Source organism: Myripristis murdjan, chromosome 24 (assembly GCF_902150065.1).
Source record: "Myripristis murdjan chromosome 24, fMyrMur1.1, whole genome shotgun sequence".
In the NCBI taxonomy this organism is placed as follows: Eukaryota; Metazoa; Chordata; class Actinopteri; order Holocentriformes; family Holocentridae; genus Myripristis; species Myripristis murdjan.
In genome coordinates, this window is record NC_044003.1 from 8,447,284 (window position 1) to 8,475,244 (window position 27,961).

The following is a 27,961-nucleotide window of genomic DNA, read 5'->3' on the forward strand; positions in this document are numbered from 1 at the left end:
TGTTGGGCTGCCGATGGAAAAAAAAGAAGACTGTGAGTGGAAAACTTTGCCAATTAACACAGTATCTGAATAGACAAATTACACTAGAGATAAGTGGGGAAATTACCTTTGAACCTTGTTTAGTTTTGTCAGTACACTTAATCAAATAGTTATAGTTTCTGGATTTTAGACACCAGAATGATCAACATGTTCAGATTTCGACTTTAGGTAAATGCAGTGAAAGAGCATTATTAAAAAAAAAAAAATTGTTACACCTCTTGATGTAATAGTCTAAATAAGTGGAAATACACTAAAAGTAAGAGATCAGCCATCAGTAATCACATTTATTCAAAAGCCAGCACACTGAACCATCCTCATCCCCAATATTTTCACCTCTGCCCCTCCTCAGAGGTGTGTATCTGATATGATTTACTTGATTTACTTTGTGCCTCCACACTCAGATAGATTTTTGTCTGAGCACCACAACCTTATGACCGACCATTTCCACACTGCAACATTTTTTTTAATGCATTTAGGTGTTTATAAATCTAGTCAAAACATCAAGATTTTGTTCTTAAAGTTACTACTTCCATGATTCCCACCTTTTATTTTGTGAATCGCACAACATTGGCTTGTAAAGAAAATGGTTTTGGCTGAATATGAGGGACAAGTTCAAAGAGTCAACATGGTATTTGTAGTGTCAAAAGCTGTTAAACACATGCACATGCACACACACACACACACACACACAGAACAGAACACATTTTTTTTTGTCCTGCCCCTTCTGAAGACCTCATCTGTCATTAGTCCATATAGAGTTTTATATAGTGTGTGTGGGTTGTAATTATATATTCACCACATTTGCTAAAGCCAAACAGACGGGCTCAAAGCGGCGAGGTTTCTCCCAGCCAGAGGAGAGAGAGAGAGAGAGAGAGAGAGAGAGAGAGAGAGAGAGAGAGAGAGAGAGAGAGGAGTGCAGAGTCCCACTGAAACCAATTAATCTGGCCAAATGCAACAGCTATTCAGCTGTCACCTATGTAAACACAAACACTGCCATCAATCAGCGGAGGCTCGCTGCGAGGAGGGGAGGGGCTCGGGCGGCTCACACTGCGCTTTGATCGATGGCCGTGTCACGCGCAGCAAAACGGTGCCTTCACGTATCATCGGAAATATCCTAATTATGAACCGAGCACAAGTAAATGGAGCTGATTGAGAGATCTGAAGTGTAGATGTGTTGGCAAACACTGTAAACACAGTAATGCTGTCCTGCATGCACGCACACACACACACACACACACACACACACACACACGCACGCACACACACACTACACTACACTATGTTACTCTATATTTCCAAAATTTAAGTTTTTTGGGGAGCTAATAAAAGAAAGAAAAACAGTTTCGTGTCAGCTCGACCAACTTGACTAATGTATTTCTTAGTTCATACAGTGGGCTTTGAAGTTATTGTTTTTTTTTGACATACAACCAATAATAATCAACCTACACTGTCTGTTTTGTTCATCTTCTAAACAAATCTTCTCACAAAAGTGAACACTGAGGCTCACAAGAGGCATTTGAAGCCAATACAAATCCCGATGTAGTGATGGCTTCAAGCTTAAAACTGCAAAGAAGACATTGATTTTTTTTCTTTCTGTTTTTAGTTTTATGTACCATGCATGGGATAGAAAAAACGATCTTCCCAGGTTTTTGATGCCGTTGTTGTTGATTGTCCCAGTTACTGTGTCTTTGAGCAAGTAAAAGACTCCAACAAACTTCTCTTTTTTTTTTTGTTTCTGGCTGTCAGAGATAGAAAACTGTTTGCTAAGTTCACTCAAAATCTAACGTACAAGAAGAAAAAGATCATGCAATGAAATTTTTGTGGCCCCACTATTCACATCCCAGGTGTCTCCAAGCTTAAAAATCCTCATCTACCTCTCCTCTTCTTGGCAATTGGTCAATTTAATAATGGAAAATGGGTTTCACCTGATTTCATATCACCGGTGGAAAAAGTCATGTTTCCCTCATATTTTGCACATTCAGCGGCTCATAAATCCCCGAAACGGCATCACCGTCCCACCGGTTTGTCCTGTTTATAAAAGAGTTGTTCTTCATTTGGGGCGCCACACCAAATCGCCGTGCCCTAGTTCAGTTACCTGCCAAATTGCTCGCAGGTAATGTGTTGAAGAGCAGATGCATGGATTGCCAGGTAATGAAGCAGAGAGGCTGACCTGGCGCCCATATGGCCTTGTCTGAGCTGTCCATTTCTCAACGACCTCCCTCTCTCTCTCTCTCTATCTGTGTGTGTGTGTGTGTGTGTGTGTGTGTGTGTGTACCTTGTCCTGTCCATGAACTCTGACTCCTCAAATAAACCGCCACACACACACACACCATCAAAGATACTTACACACACCAATTTCACAAATCAGCTACTGTTAGATTAGGGATGTTCTCTGTAAAGCTGCTTAACACATTGTCATTCACCTCAACCATCCCGGTACCAAACACCTGGGCCCGACGCGATCTTGTTTTAACCCAGAAAACGGATTGGAAAAAAAAAAAAAAAAAAAGGAGCGCCAGGGAAGGTGAGCGACAGACGAATAATAGAAACTTATTAATACGTGGAAATAAGATGGAAAATGGGGACAAGGGGGTTTATGTGCAGGTGTGAGGGGTAAAGAGAGAGCGAGGGTTTGAGGGTGAAGGAGAGATAAAGGAGGGAGATTTACAAAGTGTGTGTTAGAGAAAGAAAGAGAGAGAGAGGGAGAGGGGGAGGTTGTGATGAGGGGAGTAAAGCAACAGAGTTATTATCCTGACAGTGACACTAGTGGGGGGGCGAGGTGTCGGAGTGTGAATGTGACAGAGGGAGAGAGAGGAAGACAGGGAATGAGGGAGAGAGAGAGAGAGGAAAAATGAGGGGAAAAGCAACAGAGTTCCAGATTTGTACAAATTTACACACTTAACATTGAAATCAATGTGCATGGAAAATCCCATTATAAACCACTGTACCTCGGCCATTTGAACTTTGACAGCAATGAGATTCAATAATATAGAAAAACAAACAAAAAAAAAAATTACAATGCTATTTTGTTTGTTTTGTTTTTTGAGTTTTGTATGATATAATTCTGTTGTTGCGTTGCCAAACACAATGCACATAAAGAGCAGCTGCACCTACAGTGGAGCTCAGTTAGTAGGAGAAACAAGTGTGATCTCCCCTTTGTATGCAGGATTTCTCCCTGCATGTTTGTTTAACCCTCCTTTTATCTTCAATATTAATGCAATTTTATTAAATTCAATTCCATTTTCATTCCTTTAATTGTGTTTCATTTCATTCAAAAGATGCTTATCAATTAGGATCATCAATTTAAACCCCTGGAAACTGGTTATAATTTAAAAAAATTGTTACTCAAGATTATGTGTCAGCTGCTTTATATGTCTTGTTGACAAATTACATAGCTCTTTGAATAAAACAGAAGATCAAAGTTCTTGTGGGAATCATGTTTTTCTTTCCTAAATGTCTCATGAACTTTTTTTTTTTTTTTTACAATTATCAGTGGCATGTTATAGTTCCTCGGTGTGCAAAACAGCTAAAACAAATGTTGATATTTCTTATGTTTTAACCAACTAAAAAAAAAAAAAAAAAAAAAAAAAAAAACAGCCTGGGGGCAAACTGACCCCAAAGAAACACTGACGCGTACAAAATGTGTACAAGACATTAAAAACATTTCACCATGTTGATTTGATGTTTCCCAACTTGTCCCCATTAAATTAGGAAAAGTCATTAAATATGAAAAACACCGCATTAATCATGTATTTTAGAGGCATCAAACACTGAATGGGGTCAAATTGGCTCCAACGATAATAGGAGGGTTAACATCACTGCGAATTTTTGAGTTTCTAAAGAAGCTCATGCTCTTTTTTTATGTTTATGGGTTCATATTGAGACCTGACAGCCAGGATTGCCAGTGCCAATAAATTAAGTGTCAGACCAGGATGAAGATGAGGCTGGGAGGAAGATGGTGCCGGGTCGGGTGAAGCTGGACGACTCTGGGTGAAGCAGGGAGGAAGGCCGGTGAGTCCGGTGGAGGCTGAAGGTGACCAGCGGTGTGGACGGGACTGAAATGGAGAAGAGCATATGGTCCCGCTGTGAGCGACCGGCCCTGGCAAACACCTCCACACTCTGAGAAAAAAAGAAAAAAAAAAATCAACAACAACATGGTTCCTCAGAAGGTCAGTCAGTTTATTTGATGCTCAATGAGCACCGAGGGAGAAATTCATCTTTTTGGTCATTTTCCTGCTCTTCTCCCCCTCCCCCATCAGTGAGGTCAGAGGTCAGAGGTCATGGCCAGACATCGCTGGAGGTTAAAGGGGATTTGAGATTCAGTGTCTCGCTCTTCCTGCTGGTGATCAACCAAATTTGTAATGCAATCTCTGTTGACACTCTCTTCTTTTATTATGGAGTTTAAACTGAGCCATGTGGATTATTAACTTCTCATTTTGATTATTCACTTAATGTTAACAAAGGAAATGTTAATGTTAAAATATTAACAAAGCAAATAAAATGTGTTAATTAATAATTTGGTGTCACTAGTTTGATTTTAAGTAATGAATACATTTCTGACTTAATAGATTTGTGAAGAATTGTAGGATGAGAAATTCAATATAAAAACACATTAGTGGAAAATGTAACACCTTGATCTCTGATTTTGCCTTAAATGTCCCATTAAAAGTAGAGAGAACTTTTTTTCTGTATTGTATGACAGTGTGACATACAGGATATTTCCTGCATCTGCTGGTTGGAGCTTCATTAAAGCTTCATCAAACTGATGTTGGGTGAAATATGCAAATCCAAGATGCCGTTATTTTATGACTGCAGCATCACATCCACATGTCCACATGCATCATTTTATACACATTTCTCTGTAAATCAGCAGCATATTTGGTATTTGTGGAAACCTTGGGATCTCCAATAGGAGTTAAAGTAAAGTTCTGTGGGTTTGAACATTGAATTGTAAATCTGAGCCTCAAACTCAGACTGTTTACACTTCACTGTGTAAATCAGAAACCTGCAAAATGGGAAAAAGATTATCATGCCATACATTCCCGAAGGGCTCTGTAGAGCAGGGGCTCTCAGCCGTTCCCCCCTGCTATTCATCAATATAACATGTCAGGGCTAATAGAAAAAAAATCTCACAAACTCTTTTTGAAGATCTGAATCGGCAGTAGGTCATAAAATCAGAATTCTCCATTAAAGTTTCAGAAATCTCATATATATCCCATACAACTTAAATTAGAATAATTACAGTCACTATCTTCTTTTCATAACTGGGCAACAATATAAGCCCTTGAAAAAAACAGCAGGTCAATATAAAAATATAGGGGGAAAAAAAGGTCCAGATCCACAAAAAAGGTTTATCCCAACATTATCCCAAGTTATTGCCATTGTTTTTTAAAATTGTGATTTCTTGCCTCTTTGAATAGCATCCAGCCAGGTCAAAACAAACAAACAAACAAAAAAAAAAAAAAAAAAAAAACACCCCCAAAAAAGGGGAAGTCACCAACCTTAGTGACAGGAACTAAAAGTGATCAAAGCCACATATTGATCATCATCATCATCATCATCATCATGCATGAAGTGGTGGACATCTGACTGTTGAACAGACTTCATCGAAGGCCAAATCAGACGTACAGGAGCAGATTTTCCTGTATGTCTGACTGTTCAGTCTGTTCAGCCAAACTGACATTAAAGGCAGAATGAGTTGGATTTTCCTATAAAACAATAAAATAATCCCTCTCAGTCATCACCGCTGAGCCACTAGCAGTGTGTGTTGGTGTGTGTGTGTGTCTGCAGAGACTGCCTGGGTTTTCTTGTTCCACTGAGCTCAGGACTCTTCTTGGCATCAGCCTTTGTGCAGCGGGCGTGTCGTTCCCAGCCAATCACAGCACATCATGCCAGATCGATAGCACAACATCCAATAGGAAGCTGCAAAAATCACACAGGAAAAAAAAAGGAAATCTAACAAGGGGAAACACACAGCGGACAAAGCTCATTCCACGACGAGAGTGAATCTGGTGCCGGCTTTCACCTGAGCACTGAGGGAGAGGATGACGATGAAGAGCGATGAAGAGTTTATAAAAGTGGACCCCGTCACTGAAACCCCACTTTAGAGCACCAACAGGGTTTACAGCAACGGAGACCCCTGCTTTTAAGAGTGTAAAGTGATGTGTTGTGGCCCCGCTGGATCCTGTTAGCCTGGTGAACTCTGAGTGACACGGCCGCTGTCCTCGGGGACGGAGCAGAGACGTGTCTCGTGCAGACGGATGTGACACTGACAACATACTGTATTCACTGTGCTGACAGCTTGTTCAAAAAGCTTCAGAGATCAGCTAACCGGATTAATCAGAGACAAGCACATGAAAATGTGACAAATTAAGATAATTATCTATTTTGCAATTTAGCCCATATGAGCCGACTGATATGGGTAGATAAAATACACAGCACTATTGCTGCTATCCATGTTACTATCACTACTACTACTATTTCTGCTATTCTTACTACTAATAATACATCTTTTACTACTTGTACTACTTCTGCTATTTGTGTTACTACTACTACAGCTGTACTACTAATAATACTTCTATTTCTACTACTACTATTAATGCCTCTGCAACTAAAACTCCTGCTTTTAACATTATTGCTACAGCCCCTGTTACTACAAATGCTGCCATTACTGTTATTACAGCTATCACTAATACTGCTGCTGCTAAATAAATTGTAAATGGATTGCATTTACACACACACACACACTCTCTCTCTCTCTCTCTCTAGTGGCAGAGGCAAAGTGCCAAGCTGCCTATCAGGGTGGCAGTGGTGAGGTTGGGGGTTCAGTGTCTTGCTCAAGGACACTTTGACACGCTCGCTGGAGGAGCCGGGGATCAAACCAGGAACCTTCTGATTACCAGATGAGCGCTACAACGTCTACTTAAACACTTTTGCTTCTGCTTCTGCTGCGAGCTGACTTCACACCTCACAAGAGCGAGCTCAGTGTTCAGTTCAGATTAAAATGAACCAGTTCCTGTTTAACGTTCATAATTCTGAATTTTGAATTTCACGGGTCCTAGCTGATGTTCGTTTCTTGTTTTTTTTTCTTTTTCTTTTAACAGGCTGCTATCCTTTTCCAGTAGAACCTCCTCTCTCCATCCTTTGCCAGCCCACAATCACTGCGACTGCTCACTTCCCAAACTAAATACTGAACACTGCTGTCGAATCACAGACATAGATTACTGTTGAAAACCAAGAAAAATCAATGCGAGTTTATGTTTTACCACTTATTCAATGTGTCATATAGGAAGAGAACTCAAAACAGATTCGGGTTATCATGGTCTCACCCTTTGTTAATGTTCATTTCCTGTCTTCTCTTTTTTTTTTAGGTTAGCCCTTATTGTATATTTTTAGTTTTTAGCCTTTATAGTCTTTATTGTATATATTTAGCTTTTATTCTATTTTATTTAACTTTATTATATGTTTCTACTGTTGCTGCTGGAACACCAGAATTTCCCTGGTTGGGATCAATAAAGTATATCTATCTACCATCTATCTTCATCACTGACTTGTAAATATTTCCCAAGATGGATTAGATGCTTAACCTCAATGTGTCTTTTCAAATTCGATGCCAATGTTGCTGATGTTATGACTTGTTTTTTCACATCCGGCAGGCACAATTTTCACTAAAATGTACAATTTTTTTTTAGTTGGAATCTGCACTGATTTATTCCTAAAACTCAAATATTCATATTCAAATACTAGTATCATTACTAGTAGTAGCAGTGCTATTATTACGACTAATTCCTCTGTCCAGACTTCCCTGCTGTCCAGATGTTTCAAACCTGAGACCGTCTGGTCACAGGCACGCTTCTCATGCAGTCACGCACAACTTTTCTTCTTGCTGTTTAAGCGTTTCCTTCTATGTTGCACTCATTTTCATTTCTGTCCAGCTGTTTTGACCAGGCACTCTGTGTCTGTGTCTGTTTTACGCTCCATTGAATCTGCTCTGAAGTGAATTGCCCCAAGGGGACAAACAAGTTGTGTCGCGCCACACACATCCTGCTCTGAAACCATAAAGCCCCGCTGCATAAATAATATCATAAAACATTAACACACAGCCATAGTAAGAGCACAAAACGTGGCTGAGTGCTCACAAAACATGCTCTCTGACTAAGGCACCTGCTATTAAAAGTCATTGTGTTCTGCCCTAGATATTAAAGAGAGCGACAGGGGGGCGGCATGTACCGCCAAACAGGTTTAAGCACTGAGACACTGATCAACAAAAACACAGATACACTCTCTTTCCTGTCCCACTTTCATCAACTCCCTATAGTTATGTATGTGTGCGTGTGTGTGTGAGTCTGTGTGTGCCCTTAATCCCACTCCACAGTCCAAACAGCGGCGCTTTTCAGCCTTAGTCCTCCTGTCTTTCCTTTTTAGAGAAAATTAATATTCCCATTTTTATCATTTTGTACAAAATACATCAGTTACAAATGTGGCCATGAGCTGATCGTGTGTTTATTTGTGGCAGGAAGCCGCACCAAAATGTCACTTTCTTTTCACTCTTTACTTTTTAGCAACTTCCTGAATAAATTTGCAAATAAATTTGTTTGTCATGTTCCCGCTCCTACAGGAGACGTGAAGGTTCCTGTCTCCTCCTTGATGAGACTGCAATGCAATATGCATAAACATACAGATGTTCACTGACAGATGTCACCATCATGCAAACCTTAACACTTTACAAAAATGCAAATAAGTGTCACTCTGGGTGAAAAGACTTTTGTAAACACCTACTATGTTTTATGCCTCAAGAAAACTGGTGCAATTTTATGGAAATTTGACCCCATTTATTGAAATGTATATATTTATTTTTATTATTATTTTTTTATTATTATTGGGGATGTTTGACTAGGTAGCCTGGCTCTTTTTTTTTAAAGCAACGTCCTGCTTCACACCCACACAGACACTCATATTTCTACCATGAAACTGTGACACAACACTTTGCTCAGTGGTCGTTTGAACCAGACGAGACGAAGATGATTCTTCTTCGCTTTCCCAGCCCAGATTTTTTTCCCATCTGAATTCAAACTTTGGCAACTATCAGGCTGAAGAAAGAGGACTAGAGCTCTGTGCCTCAGTTCACTTTTATTTAATTCAGTTTTTCTTTGGTTTCATGTATGCTGAAAAAAAGCAATCAAATGCACTTTGCCCTGTTTCTGTGGCTGCAGAGGGGCATAGTAATCCTGACTATTTGAATACCAGCAATATAATGCAGTAATCTGTATTTGTATAGCACTATTCAGACCAAAGTGCTGCAGACTGACAAAGGACAGATCAATGAAACAATAGGGGAAAACAGTCAGACTAAATATAATGGGAAAAAAAATAAAAAGCCATAACCTTCATGTCAGCACTGTAATCGCATGAATAAATAGCAGACAAGGCAACAAGGATGGAAACAAATAAGAGCCAAAGGTCACGCAAAAAAGAGAAGTGATTTAAAAAGTAATATAGAAGCTATATTGTGCCCCTCAGGAGAGTTGCTGGCACTAATCTCGTATCAAATGCTGTGCTCAAGGAGATTTAGAGCAGTGGTGCATTTAAGAGTTAAGTGTCTCTGTTTCGGGAGGGGAAAAATAAAAAAAAAAAAAAAAAAATGAAAAAATAAAACCTACTGATGCAGTGTTATTGAGTGTCTGCTGCCAGATGTCCTTCAGAGTAACCAGGCTGGACAACAATAGCAGTGGAAACAGATCAGAGAAAATCAGCGTCTTTATAGCGGATTAGTGTCGGACCATGACAATAAACTCTCCTCTGTGCTGCACTGTCTCTCTGCGGCACGGTTAGTCATGACAGTACACAAACAAACAGCTCAACTCGGGTTACTCACTGCGCCTCTGCCACAGCCGCGTGTCACGCCGCTGCATGCACACACACGCAGACGGCCCAACGTGGCGTATGTGTGTGCGTGTGTGTGTGTGTGTGATCCGTGCACACGTCTGGAAGGTGTGGAAAGGGATGAAAAAGGAAAACAGGTGTTTCCCAGGTCTTGGGGGAAAAAAAGCTGAAATTGCACAGTGAGATTTGGAATAGCGAGAAAAATACTCTTCTGTTCTGATACACACAAAACACACTCATATACATTTATTTATTTATATTTCCAGTCTCCCATTATGATAAATATTCCATTTGTTGCTATTATGACTAATCTTAAGGTACAAAGTGACGGGGTGTAATCACTTGATGACTGTTTGTATGAATCCTATTGAAGAGCAACATTTTCCAACTAAATCAAGACATCAAAGTGGTAAAAAAAACAAAAAAAAAAAAAAAAAAAATTTGAAAGTGAGTGTGTGCACAAGCCCTGAGTCAATGTGGAGTGATGTGTGCAGGCCCCTGTCTTCTGAATCTGCACCTGAACTCCTGCTGCTCCTCTATGGAAAGAGATTAGTGCCAGGAGAGATTGCATTTCAGTTGCATAAGTCTGAATTGGTCTTGCTCATGCTGAACCTGTGAATTCACCAGCCAAGCCGTGACCGATTCTGCATCGACGCTGTCTGACACGGTTCCAGTGCCTTGGTGCAAAAAAAAAAAAAAAAAAAAATCAGCAAGTTCCTCACCAAAAGGGCAGAAAGAAGACGATTTGAGTCATGTCGGCGATGAATTTTGCTTGTTTACACCCAAGCAGGCAATGAACGCAGTTGCAGATTAGCTACAGATGTGCCTGTGTGGCTGTTATGCTTTGTTTGTTGTTTTGTTTTTGTGATTTTTTTTTTTTTTTTTTTAGTGATATGACATCTGTAATATTACTTTTCATTCTTTTCCTGTAAAATAAAAAATGAAATCAAGTGGTTATTATATTCATATCATATTAAGATTAGCTGAGTTTGCAAGACCAACTGAATGAGGAGCATCTATAAAAAACTAAACGACACTGGAGCACCGGCATTTACCATCGTGATGCTTCAACTATCGGTGTCCACTTGGTGACGATGAGCACAACAAACTGGAAAAATGCTTCTGCAAATGTAAACAACAACACTAAAAAAAAAAACAGATTCTCTATGTGAAAGTGGTATAATAGTGCCAGTGTGTTTTGTGATTGTGATGGCTTTCTCAGTTCAGTGTGAATTGAGAAAACTGAATTTGAAGTTCAGCTTAATTTAAATTATTTCATTATTAAATTTCGAGCCTCTGCATTCTGTTTCAAAACCTATCTTGCACATTCAATTTTTGAATACATCTTTGTTTCAAGTTATAAGAGAAATAATGGACAAATAATGGACATCTTGCATATGTAACACTGGAAACACTGCTCCTTTAACCTGTCCCTGCAGCCCGGCCAGCCAGCGTCTTCCTTCTCAAAAAGGGGTTTGCCACTCAGGTGAGCAGGCCACTTCTATTGATTCTGAGGCTCCACCCACACAAGAAGCAGTGAGGCAGGTACAGGAAGGTGAAAGTGGGCGGTTTTCCACAGGCACTTTTGCGTCTAACCCCATTATGTTAACCAAACATGGCACTGAGGTGAATTAAGGTGAACTGGAAGCTGCAAAAACAGCCTGAACCATCAGCGTCCTGGAGGAACCAGAGGTGCAGTTTATTACTACAGTGCACCAAACTGGAAAACAGAAACAGCGGGACATCAGTGTAGATTTTCCCTTCAAATGTGGGAGGAATTGAGCTCTAGCATGCTGGCAATGTACTTACTGATAGACTCCACCATCACATTTGCTTCTGTTTGATTATCTTTGGTGCTCTCATACGATGTTGTATTGTTTGTTGGCCTGATTTGGACAAGTTAGTTGTGTATTTTAGTAAATGTCCGTTGTCGCCGCACCTTTTCCAAAGGGTTTGAACCCAAGCACTGAAGCCCAGACTTTGTTTTGTGTAGCAAACTGCAGAAACGTAATCAGAGTGTGGTTGTGTCTGTTTCCATACTGTGAAAAGGGCACGTTTATTTTACTCGTACAATGGGAATTCCTGCTCTCCACACCCATTCACACTCTTCAGACAGCCTCCATGTGAGCTCAGCCGCCGAGCCGGAGTGAGCGATGACCCAGGGCTCCGGCCTCGAGGTTAAACCCTAAAGACTGAGCCCGGCTGAGGCTCCGACTCATGATGCTCCTCCACCAGGGGAGGAAGACACCGGCAGGATCAATACAGGATTGATGCTAAGTCACAGCAGCTCTGCAGCCACAATGTCATGACCGGCCCCCTTCCTGCTGATGCATTTACTTTAGCGATTCAAGAAATCCAGCTCCTCTGTCAATATGACACACTGCACACTCACTCGGTGTGACCGTGAATGTTGAAACGTATCGATTGGCCACCATGTGAGGTTATGGCCACATCGCAGTCGCAGGACGTGCAGCCGGGGTTGGCCTGATCGAAAATTTTAATGATGATGACCGCTGTAAACTCATTTTGATGGAAAAGTCTTTTTATTAATGACATCAAAAAGACATTTCAGCAGTTATCATTTTTTACTACAATTGAATCTGTCTTGATAGCTCCCCAGAGCCACAAGGGGTGCAATTGTTCCACCTTTCCTGTATTTTTTATTTATTTTTTTTTTTTTATTGCCAGCTAATTTAGGCTACATGTCAATATATATTTAGTGTTGAGCAGTCGTAAAGTCAGAGTACTAGTGATGTGTTTTTATAGGTGTCACACCCAAATGCTCAGTAACATGCCTAAGGTGCTATAACTAACTTTAGATTAAGTTAAACTATGAAAATTGGACGTTTTATACTCCTGTAAAATCTGTGATTTACTAATGTTCATGTAGATTAACCCAATATGCCCACATTAGATTAACCCTCCTAATTTGTGGAGGCATTTCCCTCATTTCAACTTGCATTACAGATACTGGTGATGTTTAAAGGTTTTTAAAGGTTTCTGCTGCAGACATAGAAACTATGCATCTATAATCTGGGACTGCTCTCATTAAAGTCCAATAAATACTGAATAAAGATGTCCTGTTTGCTCTCCATGTCTCATCCTGACAGACATCGCAGTATACTGTTGATCTTTTTGCAACTTGTTTTTTTTTTTTCAGTATGTTGACACCAGGTAAGCTCTTCATCAAACCAGACTCCCTTAACTTGCTCCAGTGCTTCTCCATAACACGCACTGTTAAACTTTCTAATACATGTACTAGGCAAGCAATCATTCAAAAAAGGTGATTAAAATGACATTTCAGATTATCCTGCTCAAACACCCCCACAAAACTCTACCACACTTTGGGCCCCAGGAGCCGCTTTTACAAAAGCTTATAGCACGCCCCCCATCTGCCTGAGCAGGAACTGCATCCTGACAGGCCTGAGTGTCTGTAGGCATTTTGATTATTGGATGAGATGCAGCTGGTGGGGCTCCGCTGTGGCTCCAGCACACCTGTCTCCACTCAGACGATCAGAGTGAGTGAGAGAGAGAGAGAGAGAGAGGCAACAAGTTAGGGAGCCACAGAATAGGAGGAGGGAGGGAGGGGCAGATGTAATAGATACACTTTCAGTGGTAATATCTTCAGATATACAAACAGCCTGTCAGTGAAAGTGTGTATACATTAGAGGTGTGTTATGCGTGCACACAGAATAGGGCTGAAAGGGGAGAGGGTGGTGTTTATATATTTCAGACAGGCAGTGGTGGCCAATAAATAGCTGTTTATGAAGCACTTTGTCTATACAAACTACAAAAGCAAGGGCTGTGCCTGCTAGATTTCACCCCTCGCAATGTTTAGTTGTCGCCACTAGGAGGCTCTAGCACCTTCCACAAGGCAATTCAAAGTGCTCTAGTAGGTTCGTTATAGGGAGAAAAGAATCATTTAGTCACTTAATTCACATTGTCACTATCTTATTTCTGAAAAACAGTCAATGAGTGATGTTCCAGTTTTTTGACCCTACCAGATAGAGGGAGTCTAACTGAGATTTTATTTTTCTGGTTTCAGTGTAAATTTCACACCTGCAGAAGCCAGGCCTGCCAGAACAGATAACGAGTTAACAGGAAAACCAGTTGATCTGTAAGACCCAGGGCCACACGCTGACTTTTAGAAACACTGAGGTTCAGGTTCAGGTTTACAGCGGCACAATGAAGTTGGTGTTTAGTCAGAGCAGTACAGCCGACAAATTTTAGCCGCTGCCAAAACGCTTGCATTATGCAGAGGCAGCCTGGCGAGCACTGTGAAGTTAAACATATAGAAGTTTCACGCAAAACAAATGTTGAAATCAAAGCTATGACCAACACCAGACAGATGCTAATACATTTGGTTACCATAGTTAATGTTACAAAGCAGTGTGTGTTAACTTCACAGTTAGTCTTTGTAGTGCACTTGACAGTTGCCGGGTGACCGCGATATAAACAAACATACAGTACTTCCAAGGTCATATGGCTTTTGACATTTATTGCGTTTCAAAAAGAGCTCAAATCATAATAGCAATATTCTAAATTACTGATAAGCTCCTTCTCTTTGTTATCTCTTTCACACACCCCTCTTAGTGTGTTACTGCACACACACCGGCTTTCCCCACCCCATCTCTGTAGATATCAGGCTGACAGGCCCTGTGGTGTGTAAAGAGAGAGAGAGCAGTGGTCGAGCGAGCCAGACAATGAATTTAGAGAGAGAGCGGAGGTATTGAGAACAAACGTGTTTCAAAGGTTTTGAATCACTGCAACCACGAGATGTTCCTCATTATACAGTCATAACTGCTGTATGATGTAAAAAATATTAGGCTGATAGGCCCAGGAGTATGTGACATTAGTGGCGGAAACACACACACACACACACATACACACATGACCAAACACACAATCTCCTCCAGGCTGCTGCCTGGCAGAAAGAATAACCATATGAATTTCCTAAAAATTAAAAATACATCTGTAGGGTGCCTTTAAGTAAAAAAGGGGAGTTTTTGAAAAAGACCAACCAAACATCATGTGGTTTCAACAATAAACAGCTTTCATCATCTGCATGTATGTTAAATCAGTGCTGTATTACATCAGTTTGACATATAAGGTGGCAAAAGGGACAGATGTAAAAATGTGTTTGGATTATTGCTTTAAAAGATGGAGGACACCCTGGCAGTGGATGCCTGTTTGTCATTTAATGCATTTGACTGTGTCCAGCTGCCATTTAGATCCTCCATTTCACTGCTTCCTGTACTGATTTTTCATCTTTGTCTATTTTAAGATACAAGGACTCAGGATTTTTTTTACATTTCACCCAAACAAATGTGTAGTTTTCCCTTTTGTCTCTGCATTTAATCACAATTTTCTAGCACACTGCCTCTATGCGGTGGTACTGTGTGCAGACTTAACTCATTAAAAATGTTTTCCTCATGGTTAGCCAGGTCACAGCCAGTGTTTTTCTCTCTTGCCAGAAAGTGACTGTGCTCACGTCTCCAGGTAGGAAAAGGCTGGCAGGAGTCAAAGTGCTGCCTCTGCATTTTCAACTGCAGTCATCATGCATAACACACTTACATCACTATTTATTTTTTCCTGCATGGCAGCTGAGTACATATACAACACACCTTCATAGATTCTGCGGTATCAGAAATCTTAATTGCACACTTACACATTGTGCAAGTTTATTTTTATTCATTTATTTTGCATTTTCCCATCATTAGCAGGCATTTGAACCAGTGAAGCTCCAGTCTCAAACCCTCTCTTATCCCCTAATCTTGCAAGATTAAAGCAAGTTTCGGTGGTCAGTGACAAATTGCTTTTAAAATATCCACTGGTGATCAGCTGTACACGTTATAAAAAATTCATATCAATATTTCTGCTTGACATCTGCAGAAATTTTGACTTTGTTTGGGGAGTCACATCTTCTGCAAAATGGACACAGTGAAGGGAAACTGTGCCTTTTTTGCTGTTTGAGCGCCATCTGCTGGTAAAACCATGCACTTAAAATCCAGGGCAAGCATAAAGCCACACAGATCACTTTTCAGGTCCCATCTTATTTATTTGGGTCAAAGAGAGGAGTGTTAGCACAGTTAATGTTTCAATAACTTACATTTTCATTGTTGTACAAAGCAAAGAACACGGTACAAAGGTGAGAGAAGGTTGGTGGGAATTATTTCAGGAGACAAATCCTCACATCTAAAAAGAAAGTTCCTCGAAAAGCCCAAGAAGCCAGATGAGAAAGATTCACAAGTCAAATTTCAACTTTTAATCTTGTTTCCATGACCATTTCAGTTAATTATCCGATGAATATCCTGCCATGCATCATAAGAATCCCAGGCTAATTAGATTAGACATTAAGGGAACAAACCGCTCCATTTGTTCAAATCAGTCCCAAACAAAATTATTCCAAGAAATGATGCAAAGGTAAATGGATTAAACTGTACAGAGGCCCACATTTCTACCTCCTGAAAGTCAGCCTGACCTTTAATCACAGGTTCACTTGTCTCCGCTCACAATGGAGGAAAAAGACATTAGAAATACCTCACAGACATCCCCGAACCAACAGATGCACCTTCACTCGACTCTCTAAGACACGGACCACTTTAACTTCAAGAAGAAGTTAAAAAAAAAAAAAGACTTAAAAAAAACGCCATGTAGACACAGAGACACAAAGACACAGAACAACAGACAGTTTGACAGGAAACATCAACTTGAACACAGAACAAATGTGAGGATGACAGACGGCACTGAAACGAGAACCGACGCTAACAAACAAGTGACAAAAACGAACAGCACAAAAGTGACATTTAAGTTCTTTTTTCGAACCCAAACACCTCGTGCAGTTAAATCCTACACAAACCAATCAGAGTGCACATGATGGGCGGTACAGTTCACCCTCTCGCCCCGCCCAGAGCCGCACGTTGCACAGATCTGAGGTTATCACATGAAAAAGACACGCATCCTTTAAAAGGATGAAACACACAACACATAAAAGTGCTTGGTAAAAATATTAAAATGACTGCCAGCAGTTGCTATTATAAAGGATTTCCAATGGCAGGAATACAATTAAAAAAACATGCTAAGAACAAATGAAAAATAAGGAGTTCAGTAATTAAATCAATCAGAACAATGTCCAAAAAAATACTCCAATCGAAGCAAAAAAAAAAAAAAAATTAAAAATCAGTTGCTCGAAGCTGCTTTTTAAAAAAAAAAAAAAAAAAAAAAAAATGACAAAAATAAGAACTTTTTTGCCATTTATGGTTAAATAAATCTATGCTATACTATGGAAAATTATCTACCGAGGTGAAAGGGTTATTTATTTTATTTTATTATAATTTTGCTTAACTGCAAATGAACACGTTTTCCTCACTGCCACAGTCTCAGCATCCACCTCCAGGTGCAGGACTCCCTCGGTGGGACTGGGTTCATTTGTGCCTCGACAGGTTGTAGGCCAGAGGTCAAAGGTCAAGGGCTTCACAGCTGTTATCCTCTCCACCGTAGTCAGTTATGAGCGAAACGTTTTACTTATTTTCCAAAGCCTGAGAGCCGGCGCTCCCCGGTCGTCTCCTCAGAAAGCAGGTCTTCATGGACGAGTCGGCCGCTGCGCTCGGGCCGCCTCGGTCGCCGTTAGTGTGCAGATGTTATACGAGTGAACCTGCGACTCGCCGCCCACCGCTCTACTTTGAACGCTTCAGGGCCAGCTGGGTGGGAAACAGGAACAATGTCACCTACACCCCCGTTACCCTTATTAATAATTTCAATTTTTGATGCTTTTCACTGACAGCAGCGGGCATTAAACTACAACAGAAGAATTAAAACAACAATGTCAAGTGCACTCCAGAAAGAAAATGACAATTAACAATTCATATAATGCTGTGAAAACCCCATAACATCAGCTTTGGTTGAGTTTAAAAGGAACAGTTCACCCAAAAATGTAAAGGTTTGTCATCATCTCCCTCTTTGGTGAGTAGAATATGGATGTACAAGGCTAGGGTGCATTTTTTTTTCCTTTTCCCCAAACAAAAGAGGCAATTATAAAGACTTTGCACTACATAACAGGATAAATTTTGGTCTTTTTTCTCAGGAAGTGATCATTTGGCTTTAGGAGACTTGGATCATGCCAGACTTATGTGGAGTAATTTAGTTTTTTGTTGTTTTTGTTGTTTTCACCCTTTTTTGAATTTTTCAGGAGAAGGCTGCTTAAAAACTGCACAGGCTAATTTGGGTATTAAAAAAAAAAAAAAGTCCTGATATGACCTTGGACATAAACACACAGCCCCCTCTGGCCCTCACACTTTCCTTACCTGTAGTTAACAGAGGTGATGAATATGTTTGTGTTTATGGATCAATAACAGATATCTGACCTAATGCCATGTTAATCAATTTGATAATATGTAGGATATTCAGCCTGCTATGGGTCAGAGTGGATCTGGGATATGAAGAGCTGACTCTCTGATGTCATGTTTGTTTGCTATGAAAGGTCAAAGGTAACTTCCTTAGCTTTCCTTATACCAGTAGGAAGCCTGCAAGCCTGGATTAATAGCTTATTTTTTTTATTTTTGGCTTCGGAGAAGGTTGGCTCTCAAGTCCAAGTGAAGTCATGAGTCACTGTTCAAGTCAAAGTCAAGTTGCAAGCCCTTCTTGATTTTTTTTTTAGGCCCATCTAAAGTCATCAAAGTAGTGACATGTGTCCGAGTCAAACCAGGTCACTTCCACGCCTGTGCCTGACTTGCAAAACTGTAATCTGTAATCAGCTGCTTTGGAGCTCAACTTGGCAATTAGTGAATTACCCATTAAAAAGGGAATAGTACAAGGACAACTATTTAATAGAGTAAAAAAATAAATAAATAAAAAAATAAATAAAAAAAAAACATTTTTGCACTCACTGGTTGATGTGAAATGCACTTGACTACACTGTAAAATGGCGCAAATCAAAGTAAGCATGCCAGTAAAGAGCAAACTCCATATTAGAATAAAGTCATGTGACTGGTTAAGCGCCAAGTGGGACTGGATCACACCAGACTTGCTGGGTAAATCACAGAGGCGGTCACCTTGTGAGCGGTGTCTGCAAACTGCTGGGCTCTGTGCATCAGCTCCACGGTCTTGTCTTCAGCGCGGGTCAGCCTGTCCCCGCGCTCCCCCAGGGCCATGTTCACCCTGTGGACTACATTACCCATAGTGCTCCCTGTGTGGCGCTGCCCAGACTGACCTATCCATACACAGAGAGGGAGAAAGGATGTAAAAGAGCATTTCAATCAGTTGATCAGTGTAAAAAATATATCATGCTAAGTTAAGTGTCTGATTTTTATGTTGATTCAGAATGAGCTTTGAGCAACTACAGCCCATTATGTTTGGATCTACATTTTGCAACAACCGCAGTGCATCCCAACGTTTGTAACCTTCCACAGAGCAACACAGAGAGCAGTTTGGAAAGGTGTAAGAAGTGCAACTAGTAGTGTAACGAAAACCCACACTGCAAAAAGTCAAAATCTTAGATTATTTGTCTTATTTCAAGTAAAAATGTCTTATTTCTAGTCAAAATATCTCATTACACTTAAAATAAGACATGATCAGCTCAGAAATAACTTGTCTTTAGACAATTTTCACTTGTTTCAAGTGAAAATCTACTTGAAACAAGTGAAAATTAGCTTGAAACAAGAAACAAATTTTGCCAATGGAACAAGCAAATTTTTACTTGTGACACAAGTGAATAAGTAAAAATTTGCTTGTTCCATTGGCAAAATTTGTTTCTTGTTTCAAGTAAATTTTCACTTGAAACAAGTGAAAATTGTCTAAAGACAAGTAATTTATGAGCGGATCATGACTTATTTTAAGTGTAATGAGATATTTTGATTAGAAATAAGACATTTTTACTTGAAATAAGACAAATAATCTTGGTAAGATTTGGACTTTTTGCAGTGCATAAGAAAGATTTGCATTTGCATTTTTTCTCCACCAGCAGCCAATTGCAAGAAATATTTGGCTGTGCTGTTACTTTTAGTTTTTGAGAGGTGGAAAATCATTGTCATTATTGGACTGATCTGATTCAGAAAACTTTATTGTCTAACACTTAGTGACAGAACACTGTCTTTACTGAGGGGCTCATAAAACATATAAAAACATACACGTGAACACTTGTAAAATCGTATAAAAACACACTCAATTCCCTATTCCCATTTCCCACCATAAAACAGAAACACTGCGCAGAATAATTTTGATTGAATCATTATTTTAACACAGCCTGGTTTGAAAAATTACCATACCATTTCATAACATTTTCATTAATATTTTTAACAATCACAGCCTTAAACAGGCAGGCACCAGCAGCAGGAGGACCAACATGTGAACTGGAAAACCGCCAGTTCAAGACTATATATCCAGCAAACATCCACCCTGCTGAAGTGCCCTTGAGCAAACACTGAAACCCCACCAGCTCCTGAGCCTCACATCTAACGTCTAAGAGGAGCGAGGCGGTATCAGTAAATCTCACACTCTTCACACTAAACTCCCAGGGGGCCTGTGGTTTCAGGCGCAGTGCTGCTGTTGATTTGTGGCTGGGTGGCCTGCTGCAGCCTGGCACCTCTCCCACCCATTACAATCCCCCTGTCAGCGGGTTCAATGGTGCACCGCGCTCCTTCTCAGTCTCAATGCCCAAGGCCTCCAGAAAGGCCAGCTATTGTATCGAGCTCCCCCGATAAAAACAAAGTCCCCTCTCATCTGGCGGCCACATCATAGAGGAGCCATTCTCTGCTGCAGCGGAGAGGTGTAGCACAGCGGAGGACAATAGACAAACACCCAAGAGCTGTGAAAGTGCGAAAATGAGTGAGAGAGAGAGAGAAGCCTAGGATAATATGGCTTGAATAGTCATGGGGCAACTTGTGACCGGAAAGTTGTTTCTAGTCCCTGAAATATGCAGAGAATTTTTTTTGTCTGTGAAAAAGGTAAAACAGGCTTTAATTTTCTATGATTATCCCACATTGTTTTGGAACAGGCACCTGCATCAGGGCAGCTACAGAAATGGAAACTGATTTATTTTGCACACGTAGGCTTTAATGTTCTGGAGGAGCATAAAACAAGGACTACTGCACTGCTGTGTACATTTTGGAAAAAGATCACTACTTAAAGGTTATCACTCCTTATGTCCCCAGTGGTACAACTGAACCCAATTTAAAGATTAAATAGTGAGGAGGATGAACTTCCAGGATGAGGTCAGCGATCCAATGGGTGGAAAGGATGTATAAGGAAATGTAATTTTTGCCCTGGGAGGGCAACCTTTCTACAGGATTGTCTCTCTGAAACACAAACCCTTTTCAGGCTTGTCCATCTCCTTCACTCTTCTTTGGAAAAAATTTCAGATAACAGACACACTGATGAACTCGAGCTACAGGAGGAGGGAGCTGATCAGTGACCCATAAGGGCCTGAGAAAGGATGTGTGTCTAAAATACAGACAATTGTCCAACACCATCGGTCTTAAATGATTTATCTATTAAAACAGGGGCACATTGTTTTGCAGGTAAGAGTAGGCCCAAACATTTTTCAAATGCTTGGTATAAACAATTTCTCTCCAATCATTCCTCTTACCTCGACCCTGGGGACGGCCTTGGTTTGCAACCATCATGTTCTTCATACGATTGAAGAACGCTTTGCATCTGTAGATGACCAAATTCATGGTGCAGGCCTCTGTCAGAAGGACAAGAGGGAGATGAAGTATCAGCTAGGGTAATCAGGTTTGATCTAGTACCAGAAACCTCAGAGTCCTGTTACTCTACCTCCTGTGAGTTTGGACTGACAGTTGATGAATTCGGTCTGTCTGGGAGGGGCGTAGCTCTTCCGTCGTTCCTGCAGGCTCCTCGACCGGGGGGCCGGGCCCGGGGCTTCGCTCGAGCCGGCTTTGGCCTCATGGGCGTCGAGGCTCAGACTCCTCTGCTTGCCCAGTTTGCCAGTCTTGCCCAGGCTCCCGGCCTTGCCTGCCCAGTAGGTCTGGCAGGCGTGGTACAGGATTTGGATAAAGATGCACTTCTCGGGTGCTGAACTGGCCACCCACTGGTCCACAGCATTGTCGAACACGAGGTCGAACTCTGGGCTGTCCTGGAAGAAGGGGGCACAGAGGAGACAGGTTCAACAACACAGCGGGGGAGTGCACAGCAGGGCTGCACAATAACAAACAGCATATACTATACAACAATAAAACAATAATCAATCATGTTTCATAACAGCACAGCCTATTCTACATTCTCTCTCTTCCAGGGCTTCACAACAAAATCAAGACTGGGTTGAAAATGATAGATGTTAATACTAAGGATCTGCTCAGTTCCAATAAATATAAGTTTTTTATTTGCTGTTGGTTTTTTTTGTTTGTTTGTTTGTTCTCTCTGAAATACAATTTAATATCTATTATGATGCTGCATAGAATCCCTAACTTTTTCTGGGGACAGTTCCTGACATAATTTGTCACTAAGAAGAAAAACTTCAATTTGAAATAAATAAATAAATAAATAAATAAATAAATAAAAAATAGCCTGCCCTTCTGCAATTACCACTTAACAGAGATAATTAGAGAAGGATGGACACCCCAACAATCACAGTGAGTGTGGAGGCCTGAGTTTAATCACTGTACAGTTTAAGCATCTAGCTGATCCTCTTGCCTCAAATGACCAATACAAGAGTTCCTACATCACCAAAATTATAAGCTGACAAAAGGAACGCAGAGAGACAACAGATGTAACAGGAGGCATGAAAGACAAATGAAAGGTGAACAAACAGTCTCTTGTTCCTCTGACCTTATTGGGGTTGATGCCGTTGACCTGCCGAAGCTGCTCCACCGTCCACTGGGAGCGCCTGATGAAGGCGGGCGAGCCCCTGAACCGCTTCACCTTGGTGATGACGAGCTGAGGCGGCCTGGTGTTGGTCACTGGGGAAACAAGGAGACACTGGACAAGGTCAGGCTCCTTCCTCAACACTGGGCTCGGGACGTTCAGCAGGTCTGGTGTTACCAAGAGAAAAACACCACAGAGAAGAAATACCACAGACAGCAGGTGCACAGGAGCCACTACAGCCACTAAGGGGGCAGAGAAAAGCGAGACACCTACAGAAATTCAAATGCAAAATCTGAAATAAATAAATAAATGAATAAATAAATAATAGGATAAAGACATTACATTATTGACCACCAATCACATTGATCCCACACAGGATACTGCAACCAATCAACTCTGTAATGTGGCAGATGTTTACAGACAGCAATATCTCACCACACTGATAAACCAATTCAGAACCTGCAAAAATACTATATATCAATCAATCAATCAATCAGTCAAACCTTTATTTAAAGCCTCGAAGATCATTGAGGTTTCCCTCATTTACAATGATGTCGAGGTCGACATACACCGCAAAAAAAAAAGTATATACACAATACAACATGAAAAATACACAATCAGATACATTCAGTGTTAAAATATTTAAAATAAAACATAAAAACAATTGCATACAGGAGCGAGGTAGTTTGCAAGTAGTGACCTAAAATGGCCAGGAAGGATGGAAGAGTCAAACAGGAGTGTGTTCTGCAAAATGTATATATAAAATTTAAAAAATAAAAGGTGAAAATGCAAAAGTTAAAATTCAGGCCAGATGAACACAGATCATTACCAGACATCTGATAAACATTATGGTTCACTGTTGTCCTCAATTATTGATCAGATTACAAGAAGAAGAAACTCTCACATCCAACACTTGATGAGTGTGCAGGCAGAGAGGTAGCATCTTGCCAAAAGAGCTTTGTGTTTTAATTTTTTACACTAATGAGCCATTAACTGAACTCCATCAAGCTTTGGCTCTCCGGTCTGGTCTTACCAACTGATGACACTATGCTGTTATGAGTTATGATGTGGTTTATTAATATTACCTCTAATCTGGTTTCATTGTTGTTTTTAGTTTGTGTTTTCACGGCACACCCTATCATTAAGCCCAATTCCCCTTACAGAACACTTCTGAAATCAAAAGGATATTTCATTTTTTAAGAATAATTCAAAACACTTTTGAGCTGAAACCTGGAATTCAGTGCTAATTAGGGCAGCAATGTTGGTCATGAAGTCCACACTTTAGCACAAATATGTGGGTGTGGTATTTATCTCACTGCTGCTGGGTCACTTTACCCTCCTGCTGTTAAAATGAACAGCCGGTGTTCAGCTGGAGACGCGGCTACGTCCAAGGACAGCTGTCCTCAAAATGTTACCACCGCCACACCAATATAATGACTGATCTGAAGCACTCTGCTCTGTTCTTTTAGACACACACACACACAAGCCCTTTTTTGGCATTTTTCAAAATGACACAGTTGGTGGAGAGACACTTACACTTGGTGCAAAGTTAGGCTTTAAAGGAGCATTGAGTGATTTCCAGCAAAGTTTCCTCTCATGTTCTACCCGCGTCACCGTGTATCTGAGTCAGCCTGTCCCTCGCCAGTTCTGCAGGCCAATTAGCTCATTTTGGTAAATCTGTCACTTGTCGTCACTGGAATCAGAGTTAAGTCAATCGCAGCAACAGAAACTTTTATTTATGCTTCCAAAAGGCAGTGAACATGGCGGCATCTAAGCGTCATGTAGATCAGAAAGGCTCATATACCAAAATCTCTGTCTCATGTGAGATGCACCTTAGTTCAAACGTATTTAAGGAGAATGCAGGATGGCCACCGCTCCATCCCATCCGGCTGATTCTGTGCTAAGGAGCTGGAGACATCAAATATAATCATAAGCATATCATAAGCGTGCAGAAATCTGTTTTATCAGTGTAAACATATTTAAAAACCCCATGAAATGGACTCTTACATTCTTGATTTTATGCAGTTCCTGTTGAAACAGGATGTGTGGGTGGGACAAAGTGCAGGGAAGGATCATTGACAAGTGCAAACCAATAGGATTTCAGTCTGGGAGAGAAACACATTTTTATTTGAAGGGATAAGGTGAATGAGAGAGGATGTGGTTGAAATTTTAATGCATACAAACTAGTGCAGGATGATGATGTCACCACTTAAGATCCTCTGTAGAAGTCAGAGTCATTTCATGGGGACTTTAAGGAAACATAAATTACTTTTTTTTTTTTTTTTTTTTTGAGGTCCCTGCCACTCTATCCAAGCCATGCAGCTCAGCTCAGCTCTATAGGATCCATGTCCAGTCCGCTTGGTTGCATATCCAGTGACAGCGTGAGAGCCTGTGATCCCCTCAGATACCCAGCACTGTGTTCTGTATTCTCCCAAACAAAACAGCTTATGTGATGCACTGCTCAACAATGCTTCTGTTCAGGAGAATGGCAACTGGGTTAAGCCTCCAGAAGGAAACTGGGACGAATTTCTAAAACTGATGGTGGGATGGTGGAAAAAAAAAAAAAAAAAAAGAAGAAGTTTGACAGTGGCAGTGTGACTTAGATGCTACAGGTTTGAATCCCCAGACGGGCAGGCAGGGATAACCTGGCCAGGTTATGTGGATGAGAAAAAGTCATTCACCTACACTACAGCTACTGAAATACCCATGAGCAAAGCATTGAAAAGGGCACTGAGTAATTCATGACTTTGACTTTGGAAGATTAGGATCTCTGGCACAGTTTACACTGGCATGTGAGTCACATTTTCATAATAGAAACAAGTAAGCTAGCCAATTAGAGCAGAGGTCCAACAGAAAATCTAGTGAGGAGCTCATATATCACCTTTTACTTGACATACTTTGCTTGGTTAATTACTTTTATGGGCACCAACAGCGTCTTTACTCATTGAGCAACTGGAGATTCAGAGTACGGCCAGAAACTGAGTACAGAAAGCCAAAAACGAGTCACACAACCCTATCACCATCAAACCCTGTTGATATAGTATTGTTATTTTGTCTTGCAAGGCAGTAAACATTTAATTTATTACTCCTTTAAACCAAAAATGTTCTTGTGGAGAGGCTCGGAGGCCAAGAATAGAGGCCTCTGTTTGCAGTTTGCACACATATTTTTCACCAGGGGAAAAAAAGCATGCATGGTCACTAAATCTGCAGATAAACAAAGGCTGAAAAAAAAAATACAAAAGCTACCTGACAGGCATATGAATGTTGCATAATCCCCAGTGCCTCCAGTGGGCAGGAAGGGCACCCTCTTCCTCTTCCTCCTCCGCACCTCCACTGCCACCAGCATCCGCTCATCACGAGGGATGAAGAGCTCTTTGTTGATGGCAGACTGGATGTTCATTGTAGTCCCGTTACCTAGACAGGTGATGGATGGAGAGGCTCACACAGCGAACCACACAGTCAGGAAGATGATCAATCCAACCAATAGTTTACCACCCCAAAAAAAAACAACTTTGTCTCGGTTGTTAAATCTGTTCACCAACCAGGTGAGCTGCCCTGAAAAGCTACTCTTTGTATCACAGTTTTTACACAGCCTGATTCAAATCACTGATTCAGATGAAGTCACCTGGGGGTCAAATGTTGCTTAATGGTGGGTTTACATTTATCATAAGCTTTATCATAAGGCATGGTAGTTTTATCATCCACATGTCTCTGTGAGGAATTATAGTGTGTCTGCAGTGCTAAACAGTGGCTAAATCACATTTTCATGGTGTTTTTTTCCTGCTATGGTGTAATATTCATAACGTTGAATCACTACAATATTCCTGTTCCAGTGATAATCTGGTTATGGTATTGAATGTTAACTTTACTGCACTATGGAGAGTTTTCTACTTGGAATATGCTCCCCATCAATATTAGATTTTTTTTTTTTTTTTTTTTTTTAAGTGACTAAAACAAAACTTGATGAATTTCTTATAGATATTATTGTGGTTTTTCTGGCTCAGAATTTTTAATTGTTTTTGTTTTTTGCTGTTTGTGGTTGTTTATTTGACTTTTCGTTTTGTTATTGTTATTTTTTGTTGTTATTTAGCTTATTTACTGATGTTTACATTTGGCTGTTTGTGTTATCGATACAGTGTGGTTATATTTAGGAGGATTAGCGACCACTTTCTAATGCTAATGAGGATCTAAATAAAGAATAAAGGTATTTTTAATCTTATATGATGATACTAACAATCCTATGGGATTTTATATTGTATCTGTAGTTAGTCAACAGTGAGTTTGTAGCATGCTTATAGTTTATGGTATATATGCATCACCATAAGACTTTTGTGCTGTGTGATAGGCCTATTTGTGTTTAAGAAGCTATAATGTCTCTCTAAAGTTTATTATAGGATCACTGTGGCTCATTTCCGCAAGGTACAGGCGACCAGGTGAGACGCAGGTGCGCAAATTGACGTATAACTGCTGCAAACAAGATCTAGCCTAATGATGTACAGTGTTACTTTTTGCACATAATACATTCAAAGTTCGTCTTTTCTAAGTCGACATGAGAAGTGATTTGAGGTTAATTACCTGCTCTGGTCTTTTTCTTCTCCAGCCGAAGTACACCGACGCAGGGATGGCTTGGCAGTAAAGGGGGAATAAAGAAAAGAAAAGGACGCCTGTAGTGTTGTGAGTGGAAGCGTTAAAAAGTGAGCGGATAATCCACGGGTTGTGTCATGAGTTTATATGCCAGCACACCGAGCGGCGTGCCTTGCTGTGAAGGCGCAGACAAACCACAATCCATCCTATTTGAAGAGGCTCTGACAGCCACGTGGCCGCGGGACAGGAAGACATTCAGCCCGGGGACACAGAGGGGCCCACTGACCCCAGGGGCCACAGACCACCGGAGCCACTGTATGTCTGTGCTTTAAAATATGACTGTGCTTTTCTGTGTTCATGTGTGCTCTCTGCAGAAATGTACTGAGAGAAGGTTGGTCTGGTTTGGAAGCACAAAATGATGATTCACCACAGCTCAGTAAAGAGGACTGCAGGCTTTATAAATACAAGTACTTTTACTCTGCTGATGTTTTACTGCAGTAGAAGTAGAAGTAGTGCAGTATAAATCTAGAAGACCCTGTAGACTCAGCTGACAAAATGTGGAGTAAGCCTGTAACGTGATGGTTGACTACATTGAAATGAAAAAGTAGAACTAAGTTGATGCAGATTCTTCTCATGTTTG

At 40.6% G+C, this 27,961-nt stretch overlaps 1 protein-coding gene across 2 annotated transcripts; it reads right to left on the reverse strand.

Moving 5' to 3' along the window:
- Positions 1 to 17,176: 17,176 nt before the first annotated feature.
- Positions 17,177 to 27,444, reverse strand: stxbp6l (syntaxin binding protein 6 (amisyn), like). 2 transcript variants are annotated; one of them, XM_030047143.1, is made up of 7 exons: positions 27,313 to 27,444; positions 25,984 to 26,151; positions 22,702 to 22,832; positions 21,691 to 22,009; positions 21,503 to 21,601; positions 18,972 to 19,129; positions 17,177 to 17,621 (listed from the first exon to the last, which is right to left on the reverse strand). In XM_030047143.1, exons 2-7 carry the CDS (start codon positions 26,135 to 26,137, stop codon positions 17,598 to 17,600), a joined length of 885 nt encoding a protein of 294 aa, XP_029903003.1. In that variant the 5' UTR covers positions 26,138 to 26,151; positions 27,313 to 27,444; the 3' UTR covers positions 17,177 to 17,597. The 2 variants fall into 2 exon arrangements, with proteins under 2 accessions (XP_029903003.1, XP_029903002.1); XM_030047142.1 differs by lacking the exon at positions 17,177 to 17,621 and having other exon boundaries at positions 18,507 to 19,129.
- Positions 27,445 to 27,961: the final 517 nt, after the last annotated feature.

What these genes read in the sequence shown, in the direction of transcription:
- stxbp6l (XM_030047142.1), bottom strand. Translation starts at nt 26,137, where the DNA reads ATGAACATCCAGTCTGCCATCAACAAAGAGCTCTTCATCCCTCGTGAT. An exon ending in AACATTCATATGCCTGTCAG is followed by an intron (nt 22,833 to 25,983) that starts GTAGCTTTTGTA and finishes TTGTTTCCCCAG; the next exon opens with TGACCAACACCAGGCCGCCT. An exon ending in ACGGCATCAACCCCAATAAG is followed by an intron (nt 22,010 to 22,701) that starts GTCAGAGGAACA and finishes CCCTTCTTCCAG; the next exon opens with GACAGCCCAGAGTTCGACCT.